This window comes from Styela clava, chromosome 14, assembly GCF_964204865.1.
Source record: "Styela clava chromosome 14, kaStyClav1.hap1.2, whole genome shotgun sequence".
Classification (NCBI taxonomy): domain Eukaryota; kingdom Metazoa; phylum Chordata; class Ascidiacea; order Stolidobranchia; family Styelidae; genus Styela; species Styela clava.
The window spans coordinates 15,220,093-15,236,778 of NC_135263.1; the positions used below are offsets into that span (position 1 = coordinate 15,220,093).

Consider the following 16,686-nt stretch of genomic DNA (forward strand, 5'->3'; position numbering starts at 1 on the left):
CGAATTAGTATATTTTAGTTTATTTCACCCGGGTTCACAATATAACCTTCTTAGTTAGGGCTCAGCAACGAAGTCTTCCGCAGAGCCAATTCAAGTTCGAGAAATAAAGTTTCAATATGCATGGCATTTGCACCAGTATTTGTCCACGAAATATTTAAATCATAAAACTCAATTAACCTATTATAAATAATTGTAAAAATTCTTGATAATTGTCTCAATTACCTGGACCTATCGGGACTCATAAACTTCAACGTCCTATTAACATCACATCACGACTTGCAGTAATAATTTTAAAATATTAAATTGCTATTTTTATTTCTTCCGATTTGATCGCTGATGCTATTTTTGAATGATTACTTCGATACATCATACGCACTTGGGCCAGAGGCCGCGGAGACCCTATCTGCCCTGCATATACTGACCCTCACAAATGATGATCAACCAATCAATTATTGAATAATTTTGCTGTTTATTCAAATTTGTCATAGTGTTGACTTTGTTTGTGATATTGAAATCTCCCTCTCTTGTGATATTTCAATATGGCTTGAAAGATTGATGTATTTTTATGCAAACTAGTAGCAACCATAATTATTATTTGATATTTTGAAGCAATCACTGCAGCAGTCTGCGATTGTCTGTGTATTATAATTCTAAACTGTTGAAGAAAAATAGAATCGAATATTTTAATATATTTGAATGTATTTCATGAACCATTCCAATAAGGTTCCTGAAGTATTAGTTTTAAAAAACCTTGCTTTAATCGTTTACTGTGTCTAGCGTTCGTGAATTAGATTAAAATACAAAGTATTTCCATGCCAAGAGAATTATCCAAAGCATTGTTATTGCTCTATAATTCACATAATACGCCATCTCGAGTGGACGTTGGTGGGTAGTTGTGAATGCCAATGCTGGCAGAACTTGATGGAGCTCTTTGAACAATTGTCATGTGCGTATGATCCGAACGTTTAGAGGGAAATCCAGGATACCATTTCATGAATGGAGCTCGACTTCCATCGGAAAGTGTCACGATTCCAGTCTGTAAAGAAATCAAACGTTGTTTCTGTAACTAGCCAATTTTTTTTTGTCATTTCGTGACGTAGAACTGGTTGCCGGGGAAAATAAGAAAGATTGTACGTTTGGGGTCCTGGATATGCCTGCAATATAATTAGAAATTATGAAATTGGTATTTTCGTTTAAACGCTCGTTTAATATATCTCAAACAGAAAACAATAAACAAATTACAAAAACCCTATAAAATGTGGCTCCAATGCGCAAGGCAGGTTGTAATATTATTATTTTTTATCAAAAAATGTTTAAATATGTTACAAATACAAGCAACATTTAAAAAAAAAGTATAAATATATTTACAGCTGGGTTTGTTCGCATTCCCACCCATATGGCAATCACATCCCTCTTTGCCAATATTTTCGCTCGAAGGAATCGCATGATTGTATTGTAATGTTTCTCGGAATAAATATTTGCTGGTGAGCCATTCCGTTCTGCACATATTCCGGCCCATCTATCATAGTCAGTCACAAAATGATCAATACCTTCTACCCAGTAGCATTTTCCATCGATCTTTATTTCACACGCTCCTGAATAATATAGGAAAATGCATGGGTTAATTTACGTAAATCGGTTGTCGGCGAAAAAGCGGACATAAGCTTAGGGGAAATAATTTACGTTTACTATATTTATATTACAGAATACAAATATTCGATTGGACTCTTCTTCATTGAACGAAGTCTACATAAACAGAGCTCGATATTAGTTTTAAAGATTGCTGTTGTGTTTATTTTCATACCTTGTCTGCTTTCTAGAATCTTCATTCGTTCCTCTAATTTTTCTATCACTGTTCACGCTAGCCTAATATCGCATTTTTTATGGTCTACTGATTTTGGCACACTGATTTTTGGTCTTGGAATTATGGTCCTACATCCGGGGCTTTGCTCAGCTGCTTCCTAGGATTTTCGATGTGAAGTGTGCTTATCTCAGTTTAGGGTTAGTAATGCTAAATTTTGTGGGTTTCTGGCTTATATGGGTTTCATCAGACAAACTTTATAGTTGTATGATTTTATATTGTTGCAGATTTTGTTGTGCTATGTACGCTGAACGTTGTTAATCGTTTGCTATAATAACTGATATCTAAATTTTGCATTTGCATTAAAATTATAATACGAAACTGCAAACGGAGTGGTTTTAAAACTTAATAATTTTACATCTTTTACAATGGCATTGAGGTACAACTTAAATACAATTTTTCGAGGCGTAAGCTTCGTCTTTTATGGGCAGTGGCTGGAAAAGTACTCCAGTCGCTCCGATTATCACACCACTAATTTCAAGTTATCATAAAATTGCCAGAGTACTGACACTACTACTTTATAATGTGGTGGTACATGTCAACTCTCAGTAATTCTTACCAGTGTTGTAGTTAGTGATTTCCTTGCATCCAATGATCCTAAGATTTTAAACCTCTAATTTTGGGGCGTGACACCACACTTTAATTCAGTGGTTTCCAACCACCGTGCCGGCACATCAGTGTACCACGGAATGAATATTGGTGTGCCGCGAAGAGATTTAATTTCGGAATTTACCGTATTTCGAGTGATTCCAATTTCCAGTAAACAGTTGAAAGTTAGCATATCCACTTACGCACGCGCATTTTAGTTCAAAATTTGGAAAGAAGATGAAAGTAAACTAAGTGTGGGGGATGCTTGGATCGGCAACAAAAATAACACCGCGTCGTGTATCGTTAGGTAACAGTGGACGTTTCCCCGACCCTTGACCCCTGAGATTCTCCCTATACTTTATCATTGCAAAATTTTCAACATTGATTTTGAGAGTGTTTTGGAGAGTTAGCTCTTACAAACTGGCTCACATGCCCAAAACTATTATTTTTATTTAAGTAAACCACAGTAAACCACGTGCCGCATACAGGTACTGATAGCTAATTTTAGGCTAGTCAATCGCAGCATTCGGTATCAATTTTTGATTATTGTAACTAAACTAAAATATCTCGGAAGAAACAATGACAATTGAGTTATTTGGTTTACAACTATTTTTTGAAAATACGACTAAAAAATGACAAGTAACACGCAAAACTACTAAAAAGAGGCAATGTTCACAACCAAGCTTGAATATCTGTCTGAGAGAAAGAAGTGTCTGAGCGGCGGCATGAATTCCAATTGTTACGTCATTGTTAACTTATTGTTGATTTGCAATTGTTACGGAAATAAACAAGAAAATCAGTGCTATGGAAACATCCATAACCTTTCGATGTCCCTCTCTTAAGTATTAGCTTGTTATTTTACTACTCATATATGCAGTACCTCGAACACAAAAACGGTTATCTTTTTCGGATAATTTATGCGGTCTGAAAAGTCGAAAAAGCGTTTCGACATATTGAATGCTATGAACTTTGCTATCAAATTATGCCCGGGCGTTGCATGAAATTCATGACGTAAAAAATACGTCCAGCGAGGAAAAATGTTTATATCAACTTTGAACCTATTTAATGCTTTAAGTGATATTAATTAATTGTTGTAATAAAAAACAGTTTGTTTGCTTTTGTCATTTCTCCTGCAAGTGGCGATAATAACACTATTGAATGATTTTGGCAGCGGGAGAAACATATTAAATTATTACAAAAATGAATTAGGTTGTGCAAAGTGAGAAGACCTGTGATGAGAATAAGGGCGTAATGTGGAACGGGGAAGGGCGAGCAAAACCGAACGGCGTGATCGGCGTTACCTTGCGAAGACCAAGTATTACCCGTGCGGCCGCGCATTTTTAACAATAATGTGAGGTGCTCCGAAAGCGCTGTAGTGGGCATAGCGATCGTTTTGTTGTTATGTTGTTCTTGTTGGTCTTTAGACAGGTTTTGAAGAAATCGCTTTTCTCTTTGATTACTGGACCAATTGCTTTGAAATTTTCAGTGGGTAAAGATAAAAATTTTCTCTAGAAGGCTATTACTTTTTTTTGCTAGGACGTCATCAAAATTATTGCCATTAGGTGGCGCTGCGTGTCGATATATTTGAGCATAGCTCTCTTGTTGTAAGAAAACAGTTATAATATGTGTTCGCGATCGACTATCGCACTTTTAGAAAAAGATTATGATCTGCATACTGGTATGTCTCAATTTTAACTGACAGCGTTTGTTCAAACGTGACTGTTGAGATCGACCCCTTTTCGTTTTCACCCCGTGCATGTTCGAGAAATTCCGAAAAAATTCGGTACTTTCAAAATTTTGAAGGAAATATCTAGGCAACCCACGCAAAACTTACGAAATTAGTAATTTTTCGTAATAACCTTCAACCAACTAAAACTTTCGTGGCCAATAAAAGCGACTATCTTTATGTGAAGAGTAGTTCAAATAACACAGGATATATGTACACAGTTGAAATTTCACATAATGCACGGGATGCTACTATGACGATGTTGTCATGTTTATGTTAACTGAATTTTATATTGCCAAATGTATATTTAATCTGCAAGTTGTTAATAAAATATCAATTTTGAATTACCGGTAGTTTATAAACATCCAAAGTCGAACTCTAAGGATTTAGAACGAGCAAAAAAGAAATATTTCTACTCGATAATGTGAAAACGTGAGTTTTTTAAATTTTCAGTGAGTAAAGATTATATTGTTTGCTAGAAGGCAGGGGCGGACACTTTCCATAATTTTAGGGGGGCGATCTTGGATCGCCTACCGAAAAACACCGCGCCATGTATCGTCACCTCGATGTCATTCTCTAAGCATTAGAATGTCATTTTGCTACTCATATATCGAGTACCTAGGATGCTTCGCTTAGACACGGAACTTGCGCGTCACTGAACCATTCTCTTGAATTCCGCGAGAATTAGCCCACGGCTCTTGCTAACAAACAGAAAATAACAAATTTGAGAAGTCGTATTAGGTAATTGTTTCAATTCGGAACTTCCCATTGCCGTCTGCAACAAGCACCGCGATTACGCGCTCGTTAAAACAGCCGCCTATTTAAGCGTATAATGATTTTTCTGTCGCGTAAAATATTCAATCCATGACAGCCACGAGATTCTAAAATGTCCTTATATATTAATTTAATTGTGTGCAACGTAACTCGCGGTTGCGACTTCTTACGTCAAAATAAAAATATTACTAAACTAAAGTACCACGGCGATATGTGGACATAAAAATATGAGATAAGCTGCCTGATGTATTTAATTTTGATACGTATTTTTGCAATCTTCCGAACTCGTTATTGCCGTTACAAAAATCTCGATATCTGATATAAAATCCCATATAGTACAATTTTACTTCATACAATGAAAATAATTATAAAGTATACTAGTAAATCAAAACAACGAATTTACCGCCTCGAAATCCACGAGGAACAGTCGCTGCGATTACGCCACTTGTTAAAAGAAGCCGACCTTTTCAACGAAAAATGATTTTTCACTTGTGCAAAGTAATCAATCAATAAACTGCCCGTTTATATATTTTTTGATCCGTATTTTCGCTATTTTGCGAATTCGATAAATTTTAGATGTACTTGTAACACTGGCTCCGCTCAATCGCAATGTTTTAAAGATAAAAGCTTTCGAAAAATCCGTAAAAAAGTTATTTCAGTACAATAAAAATACATAAATAAATACAAACATTGATCGAATATACTTTAATTACCGGTATTTCATATATCATCACAAACCGGGAAAAAATCGCGTTCTCAGCTTTGTTTAATGTTAACAAGAAAATTTTCGACGTCAATTTGAAAGTAATTGATAAAAAGGCAAATCCCGCTCACAATTGACCGTGTTTCGATTTTAGTGCCGAAATGTTCTTAAAGGTCAAGCAAACATAATTTGTGCCGTAGGCACACGAAATTTTGCGATTTTCGATGCCTAGAAAAGCGTTTTTTAGACTGTCGCGGGCCTCAACAAAACTTATATTGTTTACAGTTTTATTTTTAGTATTTTATATTGCTGCTTTTCAACTTATGGATACTTATTAGAATTCTCGCTAGGTTCATAAGTCCGTGCTTGTACGAAAATAAAATAATTATCATATTCATCGTGTCACAAATTTGTGGAAAGTTTGTGATTTAGAGAAGATAAACGCCAACGTAAAGGCGTTTACGACCTAAATAATAGGTCACAATGATGAAAACAATCGGCGATTTTAGCAAAAGGCAATTGCACGCGTCATTGGCGACTTTTTCAGTTTTCCAGAAAATTCAGAAAGGGGTGGGGGGTATCTTTTTTAGATAGTTTCTGTGGTCTGAAGAGTCGAATAGGCGTTTCGACATAGTAAATGCTTTGATCTTTGCCCGCAAATTATGCTGGGCCTTGCACGAAATCCATAACGTGAAAAGATACGTCCAGCGGTGAAAATTGTTTATAACAACTTTAGATCTAGTTAATTTTTTAGCGATAATAATTAACTGTTGTAATGAAATACAGTTTGCTTCTTTCACTTCTCTCGCAAGTGCCAACAATAACACTATTAAACGATTTTGACAATGAGAAAACCATATTAAATTGTACAAAAATGAATTAGTTGTGCAAAACCGTGGCGCGTGATCGGCGGTGCGTTTGAAGACGGAGTATTACCCGTGCGGGCGCGCATGTTTCACGAAAATGTGAGGTGCTCCGGAGGCGCTCTGGTCCACATTATTGTAAAAAAAAAACAGTTATAATATCGGTAACTATTAACCGTTTAATTGCGCTTGACTATCGCACTTTTCGGAAATGATAATTTTGTGAGGCGGAAACAACATGTATTAAAATTTTTTGCGAAATTATTGGGGGGGGGCGACCGCTGGAGCTAGACTTCCATCGGAAAGTGTCAGGATTCCAGTCTGTAAAGGAAATCAAACTTGTTTTTCCTGTAACAAAGCTATTTGTTATCACTTCATGACATGGAACTAGCGGCAAGCGAAATTATGAAAGATTTTATTCAGTGTACATTTGGGGTCCTGGATATGCCTGCAATATGATTAGAAATTATTAAATTGGTATTTTCGTTTCAAGTTTAAACGCTCGTGTTATATAACTCAAATAGAAAACAATAATCGAGTCACGAAGAACCTACAAAATGTGGATCTAATGCGCAAGGCACGTTGTCTTCTTTTTTTTCGAGAAATGTAAAAATTTGTTACAAATACAAGCAACATTTTTTTTTTCAATTTCTCATTGAAACAAAAAATAGAAATATATTTACAGTTGGGTTGGTTCGCATTCCCACCCATATGGCAATCACATCCCTCTTTGTCAATATTTTTGCTCGAAGGAATCGCATCATGGTATTGTAATGTTTCTCGGAATAAATATTTGCTGGTGAGCCATTCCGTTCCGCATATATTCTAGCCAATTTATCATAGCCAGCCACAAAATGATCAAGTCTCTCCACCAAGTAGCATTTTTCATCGAACTTTATTTCACACGTCCCTGAATAATATAGGGAAATGCATGGGTTAATTAACGTAAATCGGTTGTCGGCGGAAAAGCGGACATAAGCTTAGGGGAAATAATTTACGTTTACTATTTCCGAATTGTCCAGAATACAAATATTCGATTGGACTCTTCTTCATTGAACGAAGTCTACATAAACAAAGCTCGATATTAGTTTTAAAGATTGCTGTTGTGTTTATTTTCATACCTTGTCTGCTTTCTAGAATCTTTATTCGTTCCTCTAATTTTTCTATCACAGAGGTGAGGGTGTTGATGTTCAAAGCTGATTGACTGATAACTGAAAGAATTGTAAGAATTTTTGAGCAAGATGAAGCTAACAAGTTATAAAAATGATTCAAAATTGCTTGCACGTATTATAACATTATGATAATAATCAATTGAAATAGTCAGAATTTTAATTCGTTTTGTTAGATTGGTATATGTCATATAATCAAACGTCATTTTTATTGGTTTTTTTAGAAAAATCAAGTTTTTAAATTCGACTGCAGAATCATTGACTTTCATGATCGTCAATGCTTTCAGTCGTACCGCCGACTGAAAAAAATCCATTTTACCTGGCGCAATTTTCTCGTCTATTTCAGTTTCGATGCGTTCGTAATCCACGATAGCCGGTGGTCCGACGGGTCCAGGTCGCCCTATTTCACCCTTTCCTCCAACTGGTCCTTTCTTTCCCGGAGAACTTTGAGTTGTATCGGTTCCGATTGATGTATGTGCCTCGTCTCGGGCACAAAGTGTTTGAAATAAGTTTTCAATTTGCGTACAAGCTGGAGTATCATCAAATGCATTGGACCAGCTAACAAGTAAAAGCAGACTCAGTGTTTGGAACATCATGATGCAAAGCTATCTATTGTTGATATATTTTTTGGATTATGCTCATAAAACAAATCAAAAAAATAACAACGTTGAAAGAGATCATGGTATTATTATTTTTACTTATCACTTTAATACTACCTCGTTCAAGCATCCTTGTGGTGAGTACCACATACGGATCCGAAGTAGAAAGTAAACAAGGAGAAAGGACCTGCAGTTCAATACACAATATCCAAGTTCCCTTAACAATTATGTTGTTGATGTTATTGATATTTAATATTGCTGCAGCGTCTTTATAAATACAAAATCTCATTTTGCCTGGGAGCATGAAATAGAAATCTTTTTCTGTCTTCAAAAACAAAATTGCATTTTGGCTGAGTGCCTAGAATAGAAATCTTTGACAATGTGCTGGGGCAGTTAAAGCGTATACATATATAAGAATATATATATATACAAAATTTGAGTATTTTGCGCCACATTCTGAACTTTCATCAAAGATTTTTCATTTTCAATGCTGGACATTTAAGCAAATAACGCTTCGAGTACAATACTTCCAGTGCTTGCTATTTAGCAGTATAAATTTCAAGTCAACTTGACAACAAAATTGACTAAAACTTTTCCCTGGAGCACCTTGAGATCGCCGGTGTCAAACGTTATTCATTTGACTGAACTGAATGTTGCTTGAATGACAAATGCAACCTCAATTCCATCGCAAGGTGTGGTTTCAACTAATGGTTTCTTGTTAGTTAAGGTTAATAGGTCCTTGATCTTTCATATTGTCCCTCTAGCTGATTGTTTTTTTTATTTTTGTCTGATGATCCTTTCACCTTATCAGTGTACAATCAGAAGTAACTGACGCACATGAAACGCTGATTTGGAATTTTTTCATCCCAACAACAGCCCGTATTGGTTTTGATTCTAGGAACACAAACAGCACCACAATTTGAAGCAAAAATGGAAGTTCTCGACAAACTGTCATCAGCTCGATATGATATACATGCAGATTTGAAAAATGTTTGCCGAAGCAACTCGGGATTGCGTAACGTCACTTTGCAGAGATATAAAATGAGATATTTTGTATTTCCGTTTTATTTGGTTGGTTCAATCAACAGAAAAAAACATCTGAATTTACATCTGGTTTGCTGGCCTCCCAACTTTTTAGTTTCAAGTTTCTAGAAGTAACCTATTACCAGTTTTGTAGCCAGTAATCCCCCTACAGAATAAAATTTAAAAATAAATCCCTTGTTTTGAGGCGTGCCACTACACTTTAATTCCTAACTTGTATTTAAAAATCAACTAATAGCTATATCGCTAGTAGCAAAACATGTATCTTCTTTGTTAAAATGTAGGATGTATATTTCTAATATTTGAGCATGTAGATTTATAAATATTTCAGTTGTGTTTAATTTGAGAATGATTATTTTACCACCGCTATCATTGATAACCTTTATGGTTTTTCATATATTTATAGTTTATATATATATATATTGACCGAGTCATCTAACTTACGACCTGTATATTTCTCAATTTTAACGGACAACGTTTCTTAACATTTGTCTGTTAAGATCTACCCGTTTTCGTTTTTTGATTGCCAAATGTATACTTTATCCGGTGATGAGCTGGAAATCGTAACAACCGGAACGCACCTAATTCGCAAAAATGTAATTTATTTACAACACGACGCGGACGTTTACAGAAAGTTTTTCTGTCCTAAGATAGAGACGAAAACTACAATGAAATATGTAGGAATTATCTGAAATATGTCTGTTTAAGAATTGCAAGAATATTCATAGTAATCCAATACAAATGTTATTATTAGAGAAGTGAAGGATGAATTTCCATGAGGTCAAAAGTCGAGGAAACATCTATTACACGTTACTACTGTACTAATTATTTGCATGATGTGATGTAAAAAGAATTACGATTTATGATGTAACAAAACATAAATTAATAACTAAGTTTACCATAGAAACTAGGCTTTTTGTAACATGATTTTATTTCAACAACAGGAACGCAAATATAATAAAATGTCTAACAATCGGAACGCCGGCTACAGCTCACCACTGACTTTATCCGCGGTGTGCCCACCCCTGGCATAATGCATATCAAATTTTACTATTTTTATTACTAATACAGAGGAATAAAATGCCATTTTTTTGCTTATATTGACAAATATTTAAAATATCTACGGTAAAATGCAAAGATAAATTTGAGTTGGGTTGCGCGAGACTAACTTCCTATCTTTTCTCTATGCCTTTATGCTAGTGGATCCGTATGCGTATACTGCAAGGATACTGTAGCTGGAATAAACATGACTATTCTATTCAATTAAAGAGTCCAGCTGCACACTAACACAAATGTATTTCTGTAACGTTTCGTCCGACCAGAGTCAGACTTCCTCAGACAAGCAGTTTACAACAATGGCAAGAAATAAATTTGCTAAATGAATTTGAAATATCAAATCAAGTATGACGTAACAATGCATAAACATTTAATTTGCATTTAGCCGTAGAAGTAATGATGCGAAGATTAGAACCACAAATATCAGTGGAGCTCATTTCAGATGTAATTGAAAAAAAAAAAAAAAAAAAAAGGTTTTATTATTGCATTTACGAAAATGATGGGTAACTAAATGTAATTGAAATTATGGGCACTTAGAGAACCACGAGGAAGTAAACCAACATTTAAACATAAATCAAGGCTTAGTCTGGTGAGGACCAATTTCAAAATTAAAAAAGGTTTAAAAATTTTGATCTTAAATAGCGTTAAAATATAATATTAATTCATAATAATAATAATAAATTAACCATCTAGCATATTTCGAGTAGGACAAAAAATAAAAAATTAAAAAAATATCGCAAGCACATAACTCCAAGGTTTCGAATTATAATTAAACTTGGGACACTTGAAAATAATAGTAAAATAAAACGCCAATCAAGGGGCGAGTAATAATATAAACTTAAGAAAAAGAGTGATTGTTAAATTTAAATATTATATGACGTTGAAATGAAAATTATTATTAAATAATAATTCTTAGATGAGTCTACAGTCTATTTCTCCCGTGAATTGAGTCCTTGTGGTTCCAATGTTCCGAATTTGTTGATGTAGTATGCTTCTACTGTTTGGCGATAGCCCTGGTCTCTGAATAGTTTTTTTATTCCAGTTACTGAAAAGTCACTTATTGAATGTCCCAGTTTGTTGAAGTGTTCTCCCACTACTAAATCATATTTCCTTTTCGTAATACTTCTCAGATGTTCTGTTATACGATATTTTAACGACCTTCCGGTCTCGCCGATATACTGCATCCCACATTTCTTACAGTTTATTAGATAAATAACATTTTTTGATTTACAACTTATTCTTTCGTTAATGTTTATATGGACTCCCGTCACGTTCCCGGTACTTATTTTTGTTTCTTCGGAATATTTACAGGTGGTGCATGCTTTTCTATTACATTTATAAAAACCAGATTGTACTTTCTGCGATATTACTGGTTGTAGTTTAGCTCTAACCAGTCTATCGCGTAATGTAGGGCACTTTCTATATGCAATTTTCGGAGGTTGAGGGAAAATCTCTTTTAGTCGTGCATTGTTGTCAAGAATATATTGGTAGTCCGAAAATATTTTTCTAAAGTGCGGTTGGTTTGGGTGGTAGTTGGTAATAAATGGCAATAGTTGCTGACCTTGTTTTGTACTTTTCGGTGCTAAAAGGTAATCTCTGTTCATTTCTTTTACCAATGTTATTGATTTGTCAATAGAAGTCTCTTCGTAATTTCGTTGCAGCAGATAGCGTTTCATAATTCCTGCATGCTTGTCAAAAAATTCGACATTTGAGCACGATCTTCTTATTCTTATGAAGAGTCCCTTTGGAATGTTTGCAGTAATATGTTTGGGGTGGCATGAGGAGGGTAAAAGATATTGGTGAGAGTCCGTGTCTTTAGTGTAAATTTCCGTTTCCAATTTGTTGTCCATGATATGGACTTTTACGTCTAAAAATGTAATGTTTTCCGTTGAGTATTCGAATGTGAACTTGATAGAAGGGTGTATTGAATTCGCATGGTTTATAAAAGATATAAGCTCGATTTCGCCGTGTGTCCAGATCAGAAAACAGTCATCGATGTATCTATAGTAGTATTGTGGCCTAATCTTGGCTGTTTCTAGAATCTCAGACTCTAAGTCTGCCATAAATATGTTTGCATATTTTGGAGCCATCTTAGTTCCCATCGCTGTCCCATTGATTTGGAGATAATGCTTTCCGTCAAATACAAAATTATTATTATCAAGAACCATATTAACTGCTTCTTTAATATATGGAATTTCCCGTTTTTCTGTGGTATATTTACTGAGATACTTCTCCACCGCTAAGATGCCATCTTTATGTGGAATATTTGTATACAAGGAAGTCACGTCCATGGTTACTAAATAAGATCCTGGCGGAATATAGTCAATTTTTTTCAGAATATTCAGAAAATCCATACTGTCTCGGACATATGATGGTATATGTCCCATATACTGTAAACTGCTTGTCTGAGGAAGTCTGACTCTGGTCGGACGAAACGTTACAGAAATACATTTGTGTTAGTGTGCAGCTGAACTCTTTAATTAAATAGAATAGTCATGTTTATTCCAGCTACAGTATCCTTGCAGTATACGCATACGGATCCACTAGCATAAAGGCATAGAGAAAAGATAGGAAGTTAGTCTCGCGCAACCCAACTCAAATTTATGTTATTGTATTCGTGGGACTTCTGTATCCATAATGGATCCTTCTAACTCTGGACTCGACAACAGTATATGGGACATATACCATCATATGTCCGAGACAGTATGGATTTTCTGAATATTCTGAAAAAAATTGACTATATTCCGCCAGGATCTTATTTAGTAACCATGGACGTGACTTCCTTGTATACAAATATTCCACATAAAGATGGCATCTTAGCGGTGGAGAAGTATCTCAGTAAATATACCACAGAAAAACGGGAAATTCCATATATTAAAGAAGCAGTTAATATGGTTCTTGATAATAATAATTTTGTATTTGACGGAAAGCATTATCTCCAAATCAATGGGACAGCGATAGGAACTAAGATGGCTCCAAAATATGCAAACATATTTATGGCAGACTTAGAGTCTGAGATTCTAGAAACAGCCAAGATTAGGCCACAATACTACTATAGATACATCGATGACTGTTTTCTGATCTGGACACACGGCGAAATCGAGCTTATATCTTTTATAAACCATGCGAATTCAATACACCCTTCTATCAAGTTCACATTCGAATACTCAACGGAAAACATTACATTTTTAGACGTAAAAGTCCATATCATGGACAACAAATTGGAAACGGAAATTTACACTAAAGACACGGACTCTCACCAATATCTTTTACCCTCCTCATGCCACCCCAAACATATTACTGCAAACATTCCAAAGGGACTCTTCATAAGAATAAGAAGATCGTGCTCAAATGTCGAATTTTTTGACAAGCATGCAGGAATTATGAAACGCTATCTCCTGCAACGAAATTACGAAGAGACTTCTATTGACAAATCAATAACATTGGTAAAAGAAATGAACAGAGATTACCTTTTAACACCGAAAAGTACAAAACAAGGTCAGCAACTATTGCCATTTATTACCAACTACCACCCAAACCAACCGCACTTTAGAAAAATATTTTCGGACTACCAATATATTCTTGACAACAATGCACGACTAAAAGAGATTTTCCCTCAACCTCCGAAAATTGCATATAGAAAGTGCCCTACATTACGCGATAGACTGGTTAGAGCTAAACTACAACCAGTAATATCGCAGAAAGTACAATCTGGTTTTTATAAATGTAATAGAAAAGTATGCACCACCTGTAAATATTCCGAAGAAACAAAAATAAGTACCGGGAACGTGACGGGAGTCCATATAAACATTAACGAAAGAATAAGTTGTAAATCAAAAAATGTTATTTATCTAATAAACTGTAAGAAATGTGGGATGCAGTATATCGGCGAGACCGGAAGGTCGTTAAAATATCGTATAACAGAACATCTGAGAAGTATTACGAAAAGGAAATATGATTTAGTAGTGGGAGAACACTTCAACAAACTGGGACATTCAATAAGTGACTTTTCAGTAACTGGAATAAAAAAACTATTCAGAGACCAGGGCTATCGCCAAACAGTAGAAGCATACTACATCAACAAATTCGGAACATTGGAACCACAAGGACTCAATTCACGGGAGAAATAGACTGTAGACTCATCTAAGAATTATTATTTAATAATAATTTTCATTTCAACGTCATATAATATTTAAATTTAACAATCACTCTTTTTCTTAAGTTTATATTATTACTCGCCCCTTGATTGGCGTTTTATTTTACTATTATTTTCAAGTGTCCCAAGTTTAATTATAATTCGAAACCTTGGAGTTATGTGCTTGCGATATTTTTTTAATTTTTTATTTTTTGTCCTACTCGAAATATGCTAGATGGTTAATTTATTATTATTATTATGAATTAATATTATATTTTAACGCTATTTAAGATCAAAATTTTTAAACCTTTTTTAATTTTGAAATTGGTCCTCACCAGACTAAGCCTTGATTTATGTTTAAATGTTGGTTTACTTCCTCGTGGTTCTCTAAGTGCCCATAATTTCAATTACATTTAGTTACCCATCATTTTCGTAAATGCAATAATAAAACCTTTTTTTTTTTTTTTTTTTTTCGATTACATCTGAAATGAGCTCCACTGATATTTGTGGTTCTAATCTTCGCATCATTACTTCTACGGCTAAATGCAAATTAAATGTTTATGCATTGTTACGTCATACTTGATTTGATATTTCAAATTCATTTAGCAAATTTATTTCTTGCCATTGTTGTAAACTGCTTGTCTGAGGAAGTCTGACTCTGGTCGGACGAAACGTTACAGAAATACATTTGTGTTAGTGTGCAGCTGGACTCTTTAATTGAATAGAATAGTCATGTTTATTCCAGCTACAGTATCCTTGCAGTATACGCATACGGATCCACTAGCATAAAGGCATAGAGAAAAGATAGGAAGTTAGTCTCGCGCAACCCAACTCAAATTTATGTTATTGTATTCGTGGGACTTCTGTATCCATAATGGATCCTTCTAACTCTGGACTCGACAACAATTGCAAGAAAGAAATATACAAATACCACAAGAAAGAATTCAACAACTTGAGAAAAATTACACTGAAAGAAGCCCGACTCCATCACCACAAGCTAAACCTAGAGCAATTTGTTGTAACTGGAAAATGTCCGAAAGGACTCGAATTCACTCCGAAAACTTGTGCCACCCCGCTGAAAAACTTGACCAAATGGCAAAATTTACATAAAGAATTTTCAAAACAATTGACGAAGCAAGCTCTTAAGGAATGTCGTTCAAGTTTAAATGAGATTACTAATACCAGGTTACAAATAGAAAATAAACTAAGAGCAAAAATAAAAGCAGATATCTGGAATGCCATCCGACTTATGATAGATATTTCCAGAACAAATCTAACGGCAAAACTTAAAAGAACAAGGATGAGAAAAATGAGGAATACAGTCATAACAAACGGAAACCCAACTAAATCAAATGAAATAAATATAAACACAGTGGAATCAACTCAGCCAAACTTGACTAGAACCAAACGAAAGAGAAATAGACGTTTCAATAGAAAGAGGAAAAGACGAAACAAAGGAGAGATCGCGACAGTGACCTCAACTTTGTACAATCTGTCCAATGTCCATCTAACCGAGTCACAACGAAAAGTCCTAAAAAAAGGCCTTGGCTTTAGTCCTACTCCCGACAGATTCGATAACTTTCAACTGCAAACAGACATTAATAAAACAATTCGCAACTACCGCTTGAGAGAATACTTTTTTGATCCATTCTCCAGTCAAACCATCAGCGAAGTAGCTGAAACATATCCGAAATCCTTACGTGTTCCAAGTAGATGGACACCGCCTACTGGGAGAAATTCTGACTTAGATCACTTCGCTAACACTCTAAAACGGGAAATCCAGAAAACGACATCAAAGAAACGTACATTTTCCAATCTCAAAAAAGACGAAGTCGAGGCCTTGAGGGAACTAGAACAAAGAGCAGCAAGGGATATTATCATAGTACCTGCGGATAAAGGCGGGGGAACTTGCATACTCTCCCGAACTGACTACATCACAGAAGGTATGCGGCATCTATCGAATAACTTGGTATACAAGTGCATTCCGAAAGACATATCTATACAAATTGGCAACAAAGTAACCAAATTATGTCATAATATGAGGGAAGCCGACATTATTGATGACATACTATTCAAAGGGATAACTCCAAAAAGACCTAAACCAGGTCGTTTACGTTTACAACCAAAAGTGCATAAGAAAAATCACCCAAGTCGGCCAATCATATCAACAA

The 16,686-nt window shown here is 35.1% G+C and overlaps 3 protein-coding genes across 4 annotated transcripts; 1 reads left to right on the forward strand and 2 right to left on the reverse strand.

Annotated features, from left to right (window-relative positions):
- Positions 1 to 449: 449 nt before the first annotated feature.
- LOC120341454 (uncharacterized) lies at positions 450 to 8,278 on the reverse strand. Of its 2 annotated transcripts, XM_078119971.1 has the most exons (4): positions 8,004 to 8,278; positions 7,637 to 7,726; positions 1,369 to 1,595; positions 450 to 1,036 (listed from the first exon to the last, which is right to left on the reverse strand). In XM_078119971.1, exons 1-4 carry the CDS (start codon positions 8,275 to 8,277, stop codon positions 848 to 850), a joined length of 780 nt encoding a protein of 259 aa, XP_077976097.1. In that variant the 5' UTR covers position 8,278; the 3' UTR covers positions 450 to 847. The 2 variants fall into 2 exon arrangements, with proteins under 2 accessions (XP_077976097.1, XP_077976098.1); XM_078119972.1 differs by lacking the exons at positions 450 to 1,036; positions 1,369 to 1,595 and adding an exon at positions 7,145 to 7,425.
- A 3,031-nt stretch (positions 8,279 to 11,309) lies between these two features.
- LOC120325912 (uncharacterized) lies at positions 11,310 to 12,734 on the reverse strand. Its single transcript, XM_039392088.2, has one exon. The coding sequence runs from the start codon at positions 12,732 to 12,734 to the stop codon at positions 11,310 to 11,312; it is 1,425 nt and encodes a 474-aa protein (XP_039248022.2).
- A 351-nt stretch (positions 12,735 to 13,085) lies between these two features.
- LOC144431925 (uncharacterized) lies at positions 13,086 to 14,510 on the forward strand. The gene has a single exon (XM_078119700.1). The coding sequence runs from the start codon at positions 13,086 to 13,088 to the stop codon at positions 14,508 to 14,510; it is 1,425 nt and encodes a 474-aa protein (XP_077975826.1).
- The last annotated feature ends 2,176 nt before the right edge of the window (positions 14,511 to 16,686 follow it).

Excerpts from the sequence above, each read along its gene's own strand:
- LOC120341454 (XM_078119971.1), bottom strand. The coding sequence starts at position 8,277 with ATGTTCCAAACACTGAGTCTGCTTTTACTTGTTAGCTGGTCCAATGCA. Across the intron at positions 1,596-7,636 it reads GATTCTAGAAAGCAGACAAG|GAGCGTGTGAAATAAAGATC; the intron begins GTATGAAAATAA and ends TATATTATTCAG. Across the intron at positions 1,037-1,368 it reads GAATGCGAACAAACCCAGCT|ACTGGAATCGTGACACTTTC; the intron begins GTAAATATATTT and ends ATTTCTTTACAG.
- LOC120325912 (XM_039392088.2), bottom strand. The coding sequence starts at position 12,734 with ATGGATTTTCTGAATATTCTGAAAAAAATTGACTATATTCCGCCAGGA.
- LOC144431925 (XM_078119700.1), top strand. The coding sequence starts at position 13,086 with ATGGATTTTCTGAATATTCTGAAAAAAATTGACTATATTCCGCCAGGA.